At 37.7% G+C, this 20,367-nt stretch overlaps 1 protein-coding gene across 11 annotated transcripts in view; it reads right to left on the bottom strand.

Annotated features, from left to right (window-relative positions):
- The window catches only part of KDM6A (lysine demethylase 6A), a 274,310-nt gene that overhangs the window by 68,862 nt on the left and 185,081 nt on the right, over positions 1–20,367 (bottom strand). For all 11 annotated transcript variants that reach the window (XR_011647989.1, XR_011647990.1, XR_011647991.1 and 8 more), the window contains exon 8: positions 19,966–20,000. Coding sequence is in view for 8 of the 11 variants with exons in the window: in XM_058290960.1 (XP_058146943.1) it covers positions 19,966–20,000 (35 nt within the window). In the remaining 3 variants the exon portion in view is untranslated. The remainder of the gene's footprint in view (positions 1–19,965; positions 20,001–20,367) is intronic.

Raw genomic sequence — 20,367 nt, 5'->3', positions numbered from 1 at the left:
AAACAAAAACAAGCAAGCAAACAAATGAAAAGAAAACAACTCAGGGAAGCCAGTGAGACACAATGGTTGAGCACTGGCTTCCCACATACAAGGTCCCCAGGTTCATTCCCTGGCTCCAGTATTTCAAAAAGAAAAAGAGAAAAATATAATGTTAAGCTAAAAAAAAAAAATTTAAAGCAAGGTCAAAAGGGCTATATTTTGAATAAAGAAAACTAAGAAATACATGTACACATATGCATATGAATTTGATGATATATGTACTGTTAACATTAACCATTTTAGGGAAGGGACTAGGTGGTTGGTAATAGAAAGCTTTAGACTTCTTTGTTTTGATTTATCTATTTAAAAATAAGTAATGGAGGTGGGGCAAGATGGTGGTTGAGTGAGTGCCCCTGATAGTCTCTCCTGCAAAGAAGCGAATGGGCAGCTTTAGAAACTCTTCAGGACCAGGCTGTTTCGGGATTTTGCAGGGCAGGAGCTGTCTGGACATCGATTTGGTGGGAAGGTCACAGAGAAAATTTGTGTAAAAGATAAAATTGAGGCTCTCTTACACGGATTAGGGGCTGCACCCGGGACGCTTCCCCCTGGGGCAGGAGGAACCATGACACCGGCACTGCGGGCGGCGATTCCTGGAGGCTCTGGGGAATTCATAAGCCCTGAGTAGGCTATTACAGGGCTAACAGGACAGGAGGCCTTCGCAAACCGATTTGGTGAAACAGACAGGAGTTTTTTGCAAGGCAGGGAATTTTTGATTTCTGACACTAATAATAGCGCTTCCGGCTAGAGCCCCGCCCCCCCAAGGCCAGCTGCCGATCTGCAGCAGCCTTAAATCGCTCACAGTAAAGAGACGTCACCAGGAGGCTATTTTGGGGGCGTGCAGGGTGGGAGGCGTCTGGAAGCCGATTAGGGGAATCTTTTGTGAGGCGTGGGATTTTTGGTTTCGGACACTGATACAGTGCTTCTGGCTAGAGCCACGCCCCATAGGCCTGGCTGCAGATCTACAGCGTCCTTAAATTGGCTGCAATATAGAGGCGACCCCAATTGGCTGTTTCGGGGGCTTGCAGGACGGGAGGTATCCTGAAGTCGAATTGGTGATACAGCCACAGAAGAGACCCTAGTGAGAGGGGGAATTGAGGGTTTCAGACACATAGGTCAAGAGTTTGCGGATGTGACCTCTCCCACAGGGATAGCACCCAGGCGCGGGGATCCCTGAAGGCTGTGTTGCACTGCGGTGCTCCCAGGCTCCCTGTTAACGGGATTTGAGGTTGCCAGGTCTGTGTCCCCTAAACCCTGGTGGCCCACACCCCAAAGACTCAAACCTCTTGAGTCTGCAATATCACAGACTTTCCATCCCTGAATCTAACACACCCTGAGGCCCATCTGCGGTCCTTGAAATTGCATTTTTCTTTTTATTTTAATTTTAATTTTTTATTTTTTATCTTCTATTGTCCTGGTTGCGAAAATTGCATTATTTCCTAGTATTTTCTCCCATTGTATTCCCCAAAGTCTTTTTTTTTTTTCATTTATTTGGGTTTATTTTGTTGTTGCTGTTGTTGGTGTTCTATATATTCTTTTCTTTTCCTTACTTGTTCCACTCCTTTTCTTTACTCAGCCCCCCTTTTTCTCTCTCTCGTTCTTCTCTCTCCTTTTTTTTTCCTCTTTTCTCTTGTCCCTCAATTTCTTCTTATTTTATTTTCTCTTAATTATACAATAGGTGCTACAGGGAACACCTCACATTTGCTGGGTTTCCTCATCCTCCGCTGCCTCATTTCTGTGTGAATTGATTTTGGCTACCTACACTATCCCCTTTCGCCCACATCTTGATATCCTCCATCATCTACTGTCTTTCCTATATTCACCTCCCTTTCTTTGATCCCCAAATTGTGTAACTCTTAATTTCAAATACCTTTGCTTCGTTTTCTGTCTTTTATCCACTCTTGAAGCTATTGCCTTTCTTTTCTCTTCCCTCTCTCACGAAAACACTATCTTTATAATTCATACCATATTCCTCCCATATTCAGTCGACTACCTCACTATATATACTCTACTTACTGCTATAACACTACACAACTTACATGAATCCAATATCCATCCTCGCAGATCTCATATTGTTGCTCTGTTAACATTTAGTACCAATACTACTTTACACATTTTCCTTGCTTACACATTGCCTTTCCCTGGCCCAAATACTTTCCTTCAAAGTGAACTCAGGCAGCAATAACAAATTAGAATAAGAAGAACAAAGTGACAAAGAGAATATATAACACTTATGCAAAAACAAAAGCTAATTAATCCCCAAGACTAGACAAAGAAGCTAAGGAACTGATTAAACCCGTCAAGATAAAATGATGACCAGACAGCAACAAAAATCTACAAACCAAACCAGTAATCAGGAAAACATGGCTGAATCCAATGAACAAACTAAAAACCAGGAAGGGGAGCAGAACTTCGCACAAGTAATTAAAGATCTCAGAACATATATCACAGACAAATTTAATGAAGTAAAGAAAGAGGTTAACAATATGAAGACAACACTTGGAGGGGAAATTGCAGACATACGCAAAAGGATAACAGATATGATGGGAATGACACCACAGTTCAAGAAATCAAAAATACACTCGCAGCAAAGAGCAGCAGATTAGAAGGGGCAGAGCAGAGAATTAGCGATGTGGAAGACAGTACATCGGAAATCAAACAGATAGTATAATTGGTCGATAAAAAGATAGAAAAAATCCAGCTAGGACTTAGGGACCTGAATGACAATGCAAAACACACAAACATACGTATTACAGGCATTCCAGAAGGAGAAGAGAAGGGAAAGGGATCAGAAGGAGTGTTGCAGGAAATAATGGCTGAAAACTTCCCAAATCTACTGAAAGAGACAGATGTACATATCCAAGAAGGACAGCACACCCCCATCGTCATAAACCCCAACAGGCCCACCCCAAGACATATACATGTCAAATTATCCAACGCTCAAGACAAAGAGAAAATTCTAAAAGAAACAAGAGAAAAGAAAACCATCACATACAAGGGAAGCTCCATAAGATTAAGTGCTGATTTCTCATCTGAAACCATGGAGGCAAGAAGGCAGTGGTATGATATAGTCAAGGAACTAAAAGAAAAAAATTTCCAACCAAGAATACTCTATCCAGCTAAACTAGCATTCAAAAATGATGGAGCGTTCAAAATATTCACAGATAAACAGAAATTGAAAGAGTCTGCCAACAAGAAACCTCGCCTTCAAGAAATTCTAAAGGGAGTTCTGCAGGAAGGAAAAAACAGGACAGGCAGAGTTGGAGGAGTGTAAGAGCAACAAAAAAGACAAAAAGAGAAGAAAACAAAAAAAAACAAAATATGACAAACATAAGACAAATCAAAATATGGCTAACATAAATAATTCCTTGAAAGTAATAACACTGAATGTCAACAGATTAAACTCATCAACACTGAATGTCAACAGATTAAACTCATCTATCAAAAGATTCAGACTGGGACATTGGATAAGGAAATATGACCCATCTATATGCTCTCTACAAGAGACACATCTTAGACCCAGAGATTCATGGAGGCTAAAAGTGAATGGTTGGAAAACAATCGTACAAGCAAACAATAACCAAAAAAAGGCAGGAGCAGCTATATTAATATCAGACAAAATAGACTTAAATGCGAAACAATTGTGAGACACAAAGAAGGATACTACATATTAGTGAAAGGGACAATCTCTCAAGAAGAATGAACAATCATAAATATTTATGCTCCTAACAAGGGCGCCTCTAAATACGTGAGGCAAACGCTGGAAAAACTAAGTGAAAGAATAGATGCATCTACAATTACAGTGGGGGATTTTAATACACCACTATCAACTCTGGACAGAACATCTCAAAAGAGAATCACTAAAGAAACAAAATATTTGAACAGTATATTAGAGGAGCTGAATCTAATAGACATATACAGATCATTACACTTAACACAGCAGGATATACATTTTTCTCAAGTGCACATGGATCATTGTCCAAGATAGACCATATGCTAGGCTACAAAGAAAGGATTAATGAATTCAGAAAGATCGAAATCATACAAAATAATATCTCTGATCACAGTGGAGTGAAGCTGGAAATCTGCAAGGGCCAAAGGCCCAGATTCCACACCAGATGTGGAAATTAAACAGTACATTCTTAGAAAAACAGTGGGTCAAAGAGGAACTCTCAAATCAATAACTACCTTGAAACAAATGATGATGATAACACAACATACCAAAATTTATGGGATGCAGCAAAAGCAGTACTGAGAGGGAAATTTATAGCCATAAATTCTTACATCAAAACAAGAAGAGCAAAAATTGAAGAACTACACATTTAGAGGAATTAGTAAACAAACAACAAAGTAATCCAACAGGAAGAAGAAAGAAATAACAAAGATAAGACCAGAACTAAATGAAATAGAAAATAAGAAAGCACTTGAAAAGATAAACAAGACCAAGAGTTGGTTTTTTGAGATCAATAAAACTGACAAACCTTTAGCGAGACTAACAAAGAAAAAAAGAGAGAAGATGCAAATACACAAAATAAGAAATAACAAAGGAGATATCACCACTGACCCCAAAGAAATAAAGACTATCATAAGAGGATACTTTGAAAAACTATATTCCAAAAAAAATGACAATTCAGAGGAAAGGGACAAATTCCTAGAAACATATAAGCAGCTTTATATTGACGAAAGAAGAAACTGATGATCTCAACAAACCAATCACAAGTAAAGAGAATCAGTCATTAAAAAACTCCCAACTAAGAAGAGCCCAGGGCCAGATGGCTTCACAGGTGAATTCTACAAAACATTCCGGAAAGAACTAACACCAATCCTGCTGAAACCCTTTCAAAAAATCGAAACAGAAGGAACATTGCCTAACTCCTTCTATGATGCCAACATTACCCTAGTACCAAAGCCAAACAAAGACACCACAAGAAAGGAAAATTACAAACCAATTTCTCTAATGAACCTAGACACAAAAATACTTAACAAAATACTTGCTAATCGTATTCAACAACACATTAAATGAATTATACACCAAGACCAAGTGGGATTCATTCCAGGTATGCAAGGATGGTTCAACATAAGAAAATCAATCAATGTAATACACCATATAAACAGATTGACGGAAAAAAATCACATAATTATATCTATAGATGCAGAAAAAGCATTTGACAAAATACAGCACCCTTTCTTGATAAAAACACTCCAAAAGATCGGAATACAAGGAAATTTTTTGAACACGATAAAGAGTATATATGATAAATCCACAGCCAACATCGTTTACAATGAAGAAATCCTAAAATACTTCCCTCTAAAGTCAGGAACAAGACAAGGATGCCCACTCTCTCCCCTTCTATTTAACATTGTCTTAGAAGTACTTGCTCGAGCACTGAGGCAAGAACCAGATATAAAAGGCATTCAAATTGGAAAGGAAGAAGTCAAAATTTCATTATTTGCAGATGACATGATCCTATACATAGAAAACCCTGAGAGGTCTACAACAAAGCTTCTAGAATTCATAAATGTGTTTAGTAAAGTCGCAAGTTGTACGATCAATGCGAAAAATCAGTAGCATTTCTGTACACCAATAATGAGCAAGATCAGGAGGAAATCAAGAAACAAATACCATTCACAATAGTAAATTAAAAAATTAAATATTTAGGAATAAATTTAACTAAAGATGTAAAAAACTTATACACTGAGAACTATACAAGACTGTTCAAGGAAATCAAAGAAGACCTAAATAAATGGAAGAATATTCCCTGTTCATCAATAGGAAGACTAAATATTATTAAGATGTCTATCCTACCAAAACTGATCTACACATTCAATGCAATCCCAATAATAATCAACACAGCCTTCTTTAAGGAATTAGAAAAACTAACTATAAAATTTATTTGGAAAGGAAAGAGGCCCAGAATAGCCAAAGACATATTGAAAAAGAAAAATGAAATTGGAGGAATCACACTACCAGACTTCAAAACATACTACAAAGCTACAGTAGTGAAAACAGCATGGTAATGGCATAAGGACAGACACACAGACCAATGGAATCAAATTGAAAGTTCTGATATAGAACCTCATATATATAGCCATATAATATTCGATAAAGCCACCAAACCCTCTCAACTGGGAGAGAATGGCCTATTCAACAAATGGTGCCTGGAGAACTGGATAGTCATATGTAGAAGAATGAAAGAAGATTACCATCTCACACCTTATACAAAGATCAACTCAAGATGGATCAAAGACCTAAATATAAGAGACAAGACCATAAAGACCTTGGAAAGCAGTGTAGGGAAACACCTACAAGACCTTGTAATAGGAAATGGCTTCATGAACATCACACCAAATGCACAAGCAGCAAAAGAACAAACAGATAAATGGGACTTCCTCAAAATTAAAGCCTTCTGCACCTCAAAGGAGTTTGTCAAGAAAGTAAAAAGGGAACCTACACAATGGGAGAAAATATTTGGCAAGCATATATCCGATAAGAGACTTATAACTTGCATTTATAAACAACTCTTATATCTTGAAAATAAAAAGATAAACAACCCATTTAAAAAATGGGAAAAAGATTTAAGCAGACACTTCTCCACTTCTCCAAAGAAGTAATACAAATGGCTAAAAAGCACATGAAAAACTGCTCCAAATCTCTAGCTATCAGGGAAATGCAAATCAAAACCACAATGAGATACCATCTTACTCCCATAAGATTGGCAGCTATGAAAAAAAACAGAAGAATACAAATGCTGGAGAGGATGTGAAGAAATGGGAACACTCATCCACTGCTGGTGGGAATGCAGAAGGATCCAACCATTCTGGAGGACAGTTTGGGGGTTTCTCAAAAAACTAACCATAGATTTGCCATCTGACCCAGCAATTCCACTGCTGGGTATATACTCACCAGAACTGAAAACAAGGACACAAACCGACATATGCACACCAATGTTCATAGCAGCATTGTTCACTATCGCCAAAAGTTGGAATCAACCCAAATGCCCATCAACAGATGAGTGGATCAATAAAATGTGGTATATACATACAATGGAATAATACTCGGCTTTAAGAACAAATACATTACAAACACACGTGATAACATGGATGAATCTTGAGAACCTTATGTTGAGTGAAGCAACACAGGCATTGAAGGACAAATACAACATGACCTCAATGATATGAAATAAGCAAGCTGTCTCAGAGAGCTAGAGACTGGAAGACAGGCTTACAGGAAATCGGGGGGTAGAGGAAGGATGTAAGCTGACATCTACATGGGTGAAATCTATGAGAAGCTGGAGGTAAGTATGTGTACAAGGAAGGGATAAAATGGGGGCATAGGGTTACCTTTGGGTGGGGCTTTGAGGGTTTGAGGGGGGTAGGGATGGGAGGATGGGTAATATTGCCCAAGAAATTGGGGGGAGGGTGGGGCAACATACGAACATAGGAGATTGTCAGGTGTTGGTTGAGAGTATAATGCTGAGAAAACCTTTTCAAAATATAATCAGGAAAGTTACTTGTTTAAGATACTCAAAGGGGATAATCTGATGCAGGACAAACTCCTAGGGAATATTTGAATGCTCATTTTGCCAGAATGGGTTATACCATTGGGTAGAGACCCCTATAATGAGAGTGAAGGCAGACCCACATCCTGGGGAGGAGTAATGCCATCAAATAGAGGGAACTGTATCTCTCAAGAGAAATGGTGGCTCCCAGGGCATTAGGGCAGTTGAGCAAGTCAAGCCCTCAACACTGTTGCAAGTATCTCTGAACATGGCTCCTCAAGAAATGAAAGATTGACTCTCACTGTGGGCCCCAAGGGGAGGGGGAAATAGATATTGAGTAGATGGAACCAAAGTAAATGTGAGGGCAAAAGAAGTGTTTCACAAGAGTACACAGGGATAGATATAAAACATGTAATATTACACCAAAAACATATAGGGGACGACAGACTAATAATGTAAACCATAATGTAAAACATAGGATAACTAAAAAATTTAGAAAACTGTATAGCATAAAGTATAAACCACAATGTAAACACAAATGTTATCTTGTTTGAAAGCTATTGTCTCAATATCTGTACATCAGTTTCAGTAAATATGATATGAATAAGTTAAAAGATTATCGCTGTGGAAGGAAAAAGGTTTTATAACAGATATGTGGCAGTACTGTATATTGTATATATGAATTACTGTGATCTATGGCTCTTGTGAAGAGAAGCTCAATAATTAGGAAAAAAGAAAAGAAAAAGATAGGATGTAAAAATTTTCCAAATCAATATGTATTCTATATCTAACCTTTAAACTCATCGTTATATTTCATTTTACTAGTAAGGGAACCTGACATTATATTGGGCTTCACTTTTCAGGAAGTTTTGGATCACAGAGTGGCTCAACAATGGCAGCGGACGAATACTGGTATGGGATGTTATTGACAGGGGACATATGGTTGACAGGGAGTTATACAGGGCATGTGTCCAGGGTGCATGGAAATATTTGGATATACTCATAGTGGAAACAATTAAAAGCAACAGCTGGGGGGTTACTGGGTTCCTGGCCGGGGGGGGGCGTGCTCTGTCGTGGTCCCTAGGGGAGCAGTGGCAGTCCCCCAGGTGCAATGGCAAGGACCAGGAAGGAATGAGGGTCCAACAGGGAGCCCCTGATACTAAGGACTATGCTGTGAGCCTATACACCTGAAATAAGAACAAGGCCTAGAGCAGCACTGTGCCTAAGAGTTCCCTCCTGACAGCCTCCGTGTTACTCAAATGTGGCCAGTCTCGAAGCCAAACTCAGCATGGAAATGCAATGCCTTCCCCCCAGTGTGGGACATGACACCCAGGGATGAACCTCCCTGGCACCGAGGGATCACTACCAAGGACCAGCTGATGATGTAACTAGAAAATGACCTTGAATTAAAGGTTCAACAATGGGAAACCGACTTTGGCCCAGTGGTTAGGGCGTCGGTCTACCACATGGGAGGTCCGCGGTTCAAGCCCCGGGCCTCCTTGACCCATGTGGAGCTGGCCCATGCGCAGTGCTGATGCGCGCAAGGAGTGCCGTGCTACACAGGGGTGTCCCCGCGTAGGGGAGCCCCACGCGCAAGGAGTGCACCCATAAGGAGAGCCGCCCAGCGCGAAGGAGGGAGCAGCCTGCCGAGGAATGGCGCCGCCCACACTTCCCGTGCCGCTGACGACAACAGAAGCGGACAAAGAAACAAGACGCAGCAAAAAGACACAGAAAACAGACAACCGGGGGAGGGGAGGGGAATTAAATAAATGAAAATAAATCTTTAAAAAAATAAAAAAATAATAAATAATAAAGGTTCAACGTGGACCAGCAGAATATCCCTGTCTACATATAATGATAGGAATTAAAAATGCTGTTTGACCTAAAGTAAGGGGGAAATGGAAAGAACAAATGAGTTTATATAGCTATGAGTCTCTAAAAAAGAAGTCTGGAGGTTGTCAGAAGGATTGCCCTTATGCACACCTGAGCAGAGTCTCAGAGACAGATAAAGTAGATACAACCTCAGGTACTGGTTCTCTTGAGGGCTAAAGAGACCCACAGGTTCTATGGTCATGGCAGATGGAGTTCACTGCCATGTCAGTTGGCCCTTCTTTGGAGTTGGTGTTTCTGCGTGATGGAGCTGGACTCAGATGGGATCTCTTTTCACAAGCCTCTCATGCTACTTTACTGGAATTGTAGTTGGTGCTGGGGCTTAAGATATATCTAGGGGATTTGAATCTCTGGACTGACAATATGATAGCCAGAACCTGAGCCTCAACAGACTTCAGCTCCTACACTCTGATTTATTGGACTTACCCCAGTCAGCCAACATGGAGTTGAAGAATGTCAACCACCACACCATGGAGCCTAGAGTGCCTACAACTGAAAGCAGGATTGCATCCAGTATCCATGTGGAATCTAAGCCCCCTCTTGACATAGATGTGGAATGGACACAACCAAGCCAAGGTCCACAGGAAGGAGGAATACAGTAAGGATTAGAGTGTACTTAATGATATCCTATTCAGGAAGTATTGTGGTTAATAATCGAGAAAATTTGGCATTGGTGTGGAAAAAGCGGCCATGGTAGCTGCTCGGTGCAGGGAATGGGAGGAAGAGATGAGATGTGGAGGCATTATCGGGACTTGGAGTTGTCCTGGGTGATGCTGCAGGGACAACTGCCAGACATTGTATGTCATCCCATGGCCCACTGGATGGAACGTGGTAGCGTGTGGGCTATGGTGTGGACCACTGGCCATGGGGTGCAGCGATGCCCAGAGATGTACTCACCAGATGCAGTGGATGTGTCATGATGATGGGGGAGAGTGTTACTGTGGGGGGAGTTGTGGGGTGGGGGCGGTGGGGACGAATGGGGTCCTCATATTTTTTGAATGTAATATTTTTTTAAAAATGAATAAAAATAAAAAAATAAAAATAAGTAATATTTTAAGGACAAAATGATCAGTAAGACATTCTATACCTAATAAAAGCTGTTAAATCATCTGATCCATATGACTTTACAGTTTTTAAAATGTTGTGTTTCACTACTTTGGATGAGAATGGAAAGCTTACTCATCTAATTCAAGTTTCTTAGTTGTTCTCAGATAAAATGTGACCATTTATTTTCCTGTAAAAACTATTTTTTTTCTAAATTTATTCCATTTTATTGATCTTTACAAAGAATTCACTTTTGGTTTCATTATGGGTTTTTTCCTTCTCTTTTGTTTAACTTATCCATTTCATTAATGTCAACATCTTAAACTCAGGATACCGGCAGACATCTCACATAATTTAGCAGCCAATTTTAAAAAGGATTTGGTATAATAGAGAGAAATACTGATATATGATGAGGAGTACTTAACCACAATCAGAACAATTCTTGTATTACATGGTAAGCTGCTCAAGTTATTTCTTTAAAACAAAAGAAGAGAAAAGGTCATTTTTTCTTATTCTTTCCATTAGAGAAAATGGTTCTGGAGGTCGCAGCTAATAAAATAGGAAACGTAAATTAATTGATATAAATGGTCAAGAATGACTGATAATATTACGTATGAGAAGAGAATGGAAAGCTGATGGTTAATTTGTACAGAATTGGTGAAAAGGTTGTTAATCTTTGGAAGTAAATAGAAATGGTGAAAGCACATGATAGTGTTTGTAACTAGCTGAGATATTATATGGGTATGATAGTTGTCGAAAGGGAAAGTCTAAGGTCATGTATATTACTAGAAGGAAAGCTAATAATTGTAACATGGGACTGTATAACATAGTGAAACTTCATGTGAAATGCAAATATGGGTGTAACTGCATATATAAGACTGTTTTGTAAAATAAATATACAAACATACTAGAAAGAAGGAAGCAATGCAGATACGTATGGCAGGGGAGGCATAGATACTGAGAGGTGGTGAGTTTGTCTTTTTTTAAAATTATTGGAATAATGAAAATGCTCTAAAAATGACCGAAGTGATGAATGTACAACTATGTGATTATACCAAATACCACTAACAATACATATTTTGAATTTATGCTTTATTAAAGTATGTATTAATATGTATCAATAAAATTTATTTGTTAAAAGTAAAACTAAAATAACATTTAAAAAAGAATGATAACATTATGCATGTTTGGGCATTATATGTTTTATGTCATACAGAAAAACAAAATTATCTTTACTTCAAGATATTATAGCAATATACATAAAAACCAATGACAATCTAATTTTTAAAACCTACAAAACTTTGTCTATAAGACCATATCAAGTTAAAAATACAGGGATGAGAAACTGTTAAAATCATCCCAACAACTTAAACGCACAAAATTAAATTTAACAAAAAAATATTTTAAGTCTTACACCCTCATCTCTATATTTCAATCACTTTGGCTTTTATTTATTTTTTTCCATTTTTTTTTCTTCTTTATTTTCTTTTAAATGTTACATTCAAAAAATGAGGTCCCCATATATTCCCCACTCCACCCACACCACCCCTCCCACAGCAACAAACTCTTCCATCATTGTGGCACATCCACTGCACCCGGCGAACACATCCTGGAGAACTGCTGCAGCACATGGACAGTGGTCCACATTGTAGTCTACTCTCTCCTTTGGCTTTTAAGAGTCTCCTTTTTATTTTTTAAACATTATAAATTTAATCCCACAAAGCCACTGTACTTAATAACACGTGTTTATTAGAATGATCCCTGAAACACACACAAAAGCTTTAGGCCCAGTAGATTGTATCACGGGCTCCTTTCCATTCTGGGCTCAGCCTAAAATAGCCCTTACCCAGAGGGAGGTCTTCCTTATCTATTCTAGCTAACAAAGTCGTCCATCACCTTTCAAGTATGGAACTTTTAATTATGGATAATTTCAAATATTTGAAAGAGTAGAGAACATCCATATATTCAGCAATTACCAAGTCATAGTCTTATTTGAACAGCCCCTCCTTCATTTCCCCATTATTTTGAAGCAAATCCCCCCCAAATTTAATCCATAAATATTTTTAGTACATTACAAAGAGGTGAAATAAAAACAGAATTATCAAACAGAATTCCATATCTAGCAAAAACACTCATTAAGAGAGGATTGATGACGTTAGACTAGGTAGGCAGGGCTCAACTCTCTTACAAAACCAACAGAGGAAGAACAAAAAGCTGTCCAAGGGAGCTACTTTGGGGAAATGCAGACCCAGAGAGTGCTGCTTATTACCCAGGAGGGCAAGAGACAGAGATATGAAGAAAACTAAACAACCATGAGTTGAGAGATCCCACGGACAGGAACTGTACCCAACTCCCAAGCTCAATGATAAGAGCTTGGGTAAAACCCATGTCTCACTGCAGCCAACTGAAAGGGGAACAGATGTCTTCTTTGGTGAGTTGCCCAGCAGAGCCCGCTTTGAATCTTGGCTCTGGCCAGATGAGAATCACTGGCATGTGGAAACTGAATGCAACACCTCCACGGAAAGACTGATGGAAGAACACCATCAGCTGGAAGGTCTGGAAAGTGCAGGAAGAAAAATCACTTCTTGGAATCTCTTAGGATCCCCCCTCTCCCCCCTGTTAGAGCTGGGGTTTGAGCTGTGCATTCTAGTGGGTCCCTGGCCCCATTTTGATAAATTAAGCTGGGTTGAACCAAAAATCAAATAAGTGCCATGAAACAAAAACATTAGGCAAGAGAGAAACTGAGAGTAATTTCAGCAACATAATCAGAAGCCTAGATATCAGGAAAAAATTACAAGCCATATTAAGAAACAGGAAGAGTTGGCCAGCCAAAGGAAAAAACCAAAAATCTCAAAAAGATACAGAATTTAAGACAATAATCAAAGATAATCACAAAAACTCCTAATCAGTTCAAGGATTTGAACGAAAATATGGCTAAAGAGATAAACGATATTAAGAAGACATTGGGAGAAAATAAAGAACTTGAAAGCCTACAAAGAAAAGTAACAGAGCTTGAGAATAAAAGACACAATTAATGAGACTAAAATATATTAGCGGCATAAAAAAACAGCAGATTTGAAATGGCAGAAGAATGAACGAGGGAAATCGAGGAAAGAACATGTGAACTTGAAAAGGCAAAGAACAGACTTAGAAAAGAATGGAAAAAGTTGAAAGTGATCTCAGGGTACTCAATGACAACATTAAATACATTAACATATGTATTATAGGTGTCCCAGAAGGAGAAGAGAACAGAAGAGGGGCAGAAAGAATATATGAGGAAATAATGACCAAAAACTTCCAAACTCTTATGAAAGACATAAATATCAAAATCCAAGAAAGACAATGTACCCCAAACAGAATAAAACTAAATAAACCTACACTGAGAATCTACTATTCAGACTGACAAACACTAAAGATAGAGAAGATTCTAAAAGCAGCAAGAGAAATACAATGCATCACAGACAAGGGAAGTGCCATAAGACTAAGTGCCGATCTCTCATCAGAAACCATGGAGGCGAGAAGAAAGTGGTATGATGTATTTAAGGTAATGAAAGAGAAAAACTGCTGGCCAAGAATTCTTTATGTGGCAAAACTGTCCTTCAAAAATGGTAAGTGCTCATGGATCCTTCTCCAGGATAGACCATATACTGGGCCACAAGATAAGACTCAATAATTTTAAAAGACTGAAATTATGCAAAACACTTTCTCGGATCATAACAGAATGAAGCTAGAAATCAATAACAGATGGAAAAAGGGAAAATTCATAAATATATGGAGATTAAACAGATTCAATCAGTGGGTCAAAGAAGAAATTGCAAGAGAATTCAGCAAATATCTTGGGATGAATGAAAATGAGAACAAAACATGTCAAAACCTATGGGACAACGCAAAGACAGTACTGAGTGGGAAATATACAGCCCTCAATGCTTACATTATTTTTATTGGAAAAATGAAAATGCTCTAAAAATGACTGAAGTGATGAGTGCACAACTGTGATTATATTGAATACCACTGATTATACACTCTGGATGGAATTATGCTTTATTAATACGGATCAATAAAACTGACTTGTTAAAACAAAACAAAAACCTATGGGATAGAGCAAAGGCAGGGCTGACAGGGAAAATCATAGCCTTCAATGCTTACATTAAAAAAGAAATGTTAAAATTAAAGCTCTAACAGGACATCTAAAGGAACTAAAAAAGAACAGCAAACTAATCTCAAACCAAGCCAAAGGAAATAAATAATAAAGATCAAAGCACAAATGAATGAAACTGATAATAAAAGGACAACAGAGAGAATTAGCAAAATCAAAAGTTGGTTCTTCAAGAAGATCAACAAAATTGACAAACGCTTAGCTTGACCAACAAAGGAAAAAAAGAGAAAATGCAAATAAATAAACTCAGACTGAGAGGGGGGACATCAGCACTAAAGCCAGAGATAAGAGGTAAAAGGATACTATGAACAACTGTATGCCAACCAGAAAACAAAGACAAAATGGACAAATTCCTCAAAACATATGAACAAGCTACACTGAGCCTAGAAGAAACAGAAGACCTCAACAAACCAATTACAAGTAAAGAGATTGAAACAGTCTTTAAAAACCTCCCAAAAGTGAAAAGGCCCAGATGACTTCACAGGTGAATTGTTCCAATCATTCAAAGATATCGAATACCAATCTTGCTCAAGATCTTCCAAAAAAATTAACAGGAGAGAATGCTACCAAACTCATTGTATGAAGACAACATTACCCTAATACCAAAGCCAGATAAAGATACTATGAAAAAAAGAAATTACAGACCAGATTCTCTAATGCATATGAATGCAAAAATCCTCAAAAACAAACAAACAAAAACTTGCTAACCCAATCCCAAGGCACATTAAAAGAATTATAAAACACCATTAAGTGGGTTTTATCCCAGGTATGCGAGGTTGGTTCAACACAAGAAAATAAATTAGTATAATATACCACATTAATAAATAGAAGAGCATTTTCATTATTCCCATCATAATAAACAAAAGAGCCAAACAAGAAAATTCTTTACCTCTCAATCTCTGTTTCCCCTGCTCTAATGATAGAAGTGGTGAATTCACAACAATATGATTATACCAAATACCATTGATGGTACGCTTTGGATGAATTATATGCTTTATTAATATGTATCAATAAAACTGATTTGTTTAAAAAATAAATATTAGAAGAAAAATCACATGATCATCTCGAATGAGGCAGAAGAGGTGTTTGACTAACTATAGCATCCTTTCCTGATAATACTGCAAAGGACAGGAACAGAAGAAAGCTTTCTCAATATGGTAAAATGCATATATAAACAATGTACAGCTAACACTGTACTCAACAGTGAAAGAAAGAATGCTTTCCCACTGAGATCAGGAATAAGATATGTATGCCCACTGTCAGCACTGTTATTCAATACTGTGCTAGAAGTTCTAGCTAGAGCAATTAGGCAATATAAAGAAATAACAGGCACCCAAATAATAAAGGAAGATATAAAACTTCTTCTATTCATTGATACTGTCCTACACCAGAAATTCCTGAAAAATCCACAACACATTGATAACTAATAGATGAGGTCGGCAAAGTGGGAGGATACAAGATTAATATGCAAAACTCAGTAGCATTTCTATACACTAGTAATGAGCAATCTGAGGAGGAAGCCAGGAAAAAAAATTCCATTTATAGTAAGCAACTAAAAGAATCAAATGTTTAAGAATAAACTTAACCAAGGACATAAAGCACTTGTATGCAGAAAACTACAATGTATTGCAAAAAGATACCAAAGAAGACCTAAATAAATGGAAGGACATTCCATGTTCACGATTGGAAGACTATCATTAAGATGTGAATTCTATCTAAACTGATTTACAGATTCAATGCAATCCCATCAAAAATTCCAACAGCCTACTTTTACTGGACCTGTGGTTGGCGTTTGGGTCAGTGTATACTCAGGAGACCTGAATCTCTGAACTGTCCATGTGATGGCCAGGCCCTGGGCCTCAGCAGTCTTGCAGTTCCTACCCTCTGGTTTCTTGGCCTTGCCCCCTGGCCAGTTGACAGGGAGGTGAAGAGGGTCAACCACCACACCAGGGAGCCAAGAGTACCTACAGCTGCAAGCAGGAGAATTGCATCCATCATCCATGTGGAATCTAATCCCCTCTTGATGTAGAGGGGGACTGGACATAGCCATCCCAGGTCCACAAGATGGAGGAATAGAGTATGGATTAGAGTGGACTTACTGGTGTCCTGCTGGGGAACTACTGTGATTAGTAAGGGAAGAAACTGTAGTAGTGATGTGGAGAGGGTGGCCACGGTGGCTGCTGATGGTCGGGAGACGGAAGGGGAGATATGGTGTGGGGGCGTTTTCAGGATTTGGAGTTGTCCTGGGTGGTGCTGCAGGGACAGATGCTGGACGTTGTGTGTCCTGTTGTGGCCCACTGGGTGGACTGGGGGAGAGTGTGGACTACAGTGTGCACCACTGTCCATGTGCTGTAGCAGTTCTCCAGAATGTGTTCGCCGGGTGCAGTGGATGTGCCACAATGATGGAAGAGTTTGTTGATGTGGAAGGGGTGGCATGGTTGGGGTGGGGAGTGTATGGGGACCTCATATTTTTTTAATGTAACATTTAAAAGAAAATGAAGAAAAAAAAATTCCAGCGGCCTTTTTTACAGAAATGGAAAAGGCAATTATCAAATTTATTTGGAAGGGTAAGAGGCCTCATTATCTATGTTCAAATGACAAGGCCCTCAAGCTTAACCGGCTGGGCCAGAGGAGTCTATTCAAAAAGTGGTAGTAGGAGAACTGGATGTCCATATCCGAAAGAGAGAAAGAGGACCCCTATCTCATACCTTATACAAAAATTAAGTCACAATGAATCAAGGACCTAAATATAAAAACTACAACCAAAGAAAATACAGGGAAACATCGTCAAGATCTTGTGAGAGATGGCCGTTTCTTAAACCTTACATGCAAAGCATGAACAATGAGTTTTTCTTTTTGGAATAATGAAATGGTTCTAAAATGTTTTTGTGGTGATGAATGCACAATACTGTGATTTTACTAAAAGCCACAGATTGTACACTTTGGATGGACTGTATGGTATGTGAATACATCTCAGTAAAATAATTTTTAAATAATTGATAAATGGGACATCCTCAAAATTAAACACTTGTCCTTCAAAAGATTTTGTCAAGAAAATAAAAAGGCAGCCTATTTAGTGGGAGAAAATATTTGTAAATATATATTTCCATGTTATATAAAGAGATATAACTCAACAATAAAAAGACAAGCAATCCAATTAAAAAATGGGTAAAAGACTTGAATAGACATTTTTCCAAAGAGGAAATACAAATGGCCAAAAAATATATGATAAAATGTTCAATCTCACTAGGTATCAGGGAAATGAAAATCAAAACTACAATGAATTATCATTTCACCTTATAAATAGCCATTATTTAAAAACAAAAATAAAAAAAAAAAAAAAAAAAACAAAAAAACACCAGAAAATCACAAGTGTTGGAGAGGATGTGGAGAAACTGTAACACTCATTCACTGTTGGTGAGAATGTAGAATGGTGTAGTCTCTGTGGAAGACAGTTTGGCTGTACCTCAAGAAGCTGAATATAGAACTGCCATATGAACCAGCAATCCTGTTAATAAAAAATGAAATCAGGATGCCTATGACAACATGGATGAACCTTGAGGGCATTATGTTGAGTGAAATAAACCACCCACAAAAGGATAAAGTTTGTATGGTCTCACTATTATCAACTAAATACAATAAGCAAACTCAATGGAGGAAACTCTGGAGTATAGGTTACCAGGAGATAGAATATGGGTTGAGAATGGAAGCTGATGCTTAATGTTTGTAGAATTTTTAGTAACACATCATAGTATGTATAACTAACACTGCTGATTAATAAATGTGATTGTGGGTGAAAGGAGTAGTCTAATGACATGAATGTCAATTGAAAGGAAGCTAGAGGATAATTTAGGGACTACAACACAGTGATTTCGGTGGTGGATGAAGATTGTGGTTAATCATATAAATATAAGAATGTTCTTTTACAAACTGTGAAGAATAGGTGAAACATGGGAAGACTACAACTAGTGTAACTTATAGACATAGTTAACTGTAATATTTTACAGCAATAGCAAAGAAGAAATTACATCAATTCTAAGGGACAACAGTAAGGGGTTATAAGTAAGTATGGGATTTTTTTCTTTTGGAGTAATGAAAATGTTCTAAAACTTGACTAAGGTGCTGACAACACAAGTCTGTGATGAAAATGAGCACCACTGAGTACACACTTTGAATGGACTGTACAAAGCACAGGACTATATAACACAAGGAATCCAGTGGTAGTAAATGGACTGTGGTTAACAGAATATGAGAATATTCTATCATGAACAATAACAAGTATGTAATACTAATGTAGGGTGTTAATAATCAGGTGGGCTGGGAGAAAATACACCAAATGTAAGAAGATATGGGCTGTAGTTAGTAATATTTTGACTATGCTCTTTCATAGTTTGTAACAAATGTTTCACAACAGTGCAAGGTGTTGGTGTTAGGGTGATGTATGGGAGCCCAATATGATAATATGCATGTTTATAAGTTCACAACTTTTACTATATACTTATTGCTTATGCATGTTCATGTATTAATGATATACTTCAATAAAAAATTTTAAATGAAAAAAACTCATCAAAAATAGTTAAGAAAACTTCTGCTTCAGCTAGTGACAGATCAGTGTCTTTAATAAGAGCTAGAAAAGCTGGATCAAATTCAGAAATCCTTTTGAAGGAAGCAGAAAGCTCCTGAGGTAAAGAGAACAAAAGGAGCTAAAATTCCAGGGAGGGAAGACCTGTGGGGAGGAAGCTGTCTTCTTAAACTGCTTTCATCCTGGGGCCTTTGCAGAGTTTGGATGTGGGCAGGAGGCTGGGATTAGCATTGGCAGATAAAGACTATGATCCAGGACAGACAGGAAATTCTCAAATGCATCTTCTCAAGGTAGATAAATTACTGAATTAATGGGGTATCATCCAAACCTCAGTGTGTATCAAGTCTGATTCAGTATTATCTAACTTTTTAGAGATCCCCATGGTGACTCGGATTTGAAAAGGTTCCCCCAATGAAACATTTTGAGAAGATAAGAAAAATCTTAAATATGGACACTTTATCTTAGAGGCATATAATATTACATGATACTTCTTTGTACACAGTAAATACTCTGTGTTTAAAGAATTAAAGCACAGAGACAAATATCCAGAGTTTAAACACACACACACACACACACAATATGAATCTCAAATCCCTTTAGTTGTCCTGCAATAATTCTTTTACCAATCAAAATCTTGACTGCATTTAGTGAGCATAAATATAAAACATACCTAAGAGGTAATGCCAAGAACCACTTTAAATTGTCTGTACATGCTTAATTTCACTTTGTTTTCATGTAGATTAAGTTAGAACACTTACCTGCGTTTCATATAAGTGGGCAATGTGAAATTGAACTGCAAAGGTTGACAAAAAATAATAATCACAATACAGAAGAATTTGGGATAAATTAAGAATAATACAAAATGCAAACCATAAGTATAGTCTACACTATATAGATTTAAGTAAGAGGAAAATATTTTTACTCATTTTAATAAAATAGAATATATAAACATACTAAAGAACATAGGCATAAAAAACTTTTACTCACTATAGATTATCAAATAAAATTTGCCAATGTAATCATGAAATTAACATTTAAAATCTAGAGAAAATGAGTGTGTTTCTTACAATGTTTGAAGTAGAAACATTAAGGAAATAAATCTTTTATATACAATGTATACACTGCAACAGACAATACTTTAAAACATAGCTCCAAGTAAA

Source organism: Dasypus novemcinctus, chromosome X, assembly GCF_030445035.2.
Source record: "Dasypus novemcinctus isolate mDasNov1 chromosome X, mDasNov1.1.hap2, whole genome shotgun sequence".
NCBI classification, from domain to species: domain Eukaryota; kingdom Metazoa; phylum Chordata; class Mammalia; order Cingulata; family Dasypodidae; genus Dasypus; species Dasypus novemcinctus.
The sequence above is the reverse complement of the archived record's forward strand: the minus strand, read 5'-3'. Positions and strand labels throughout refer to the sequence as shown.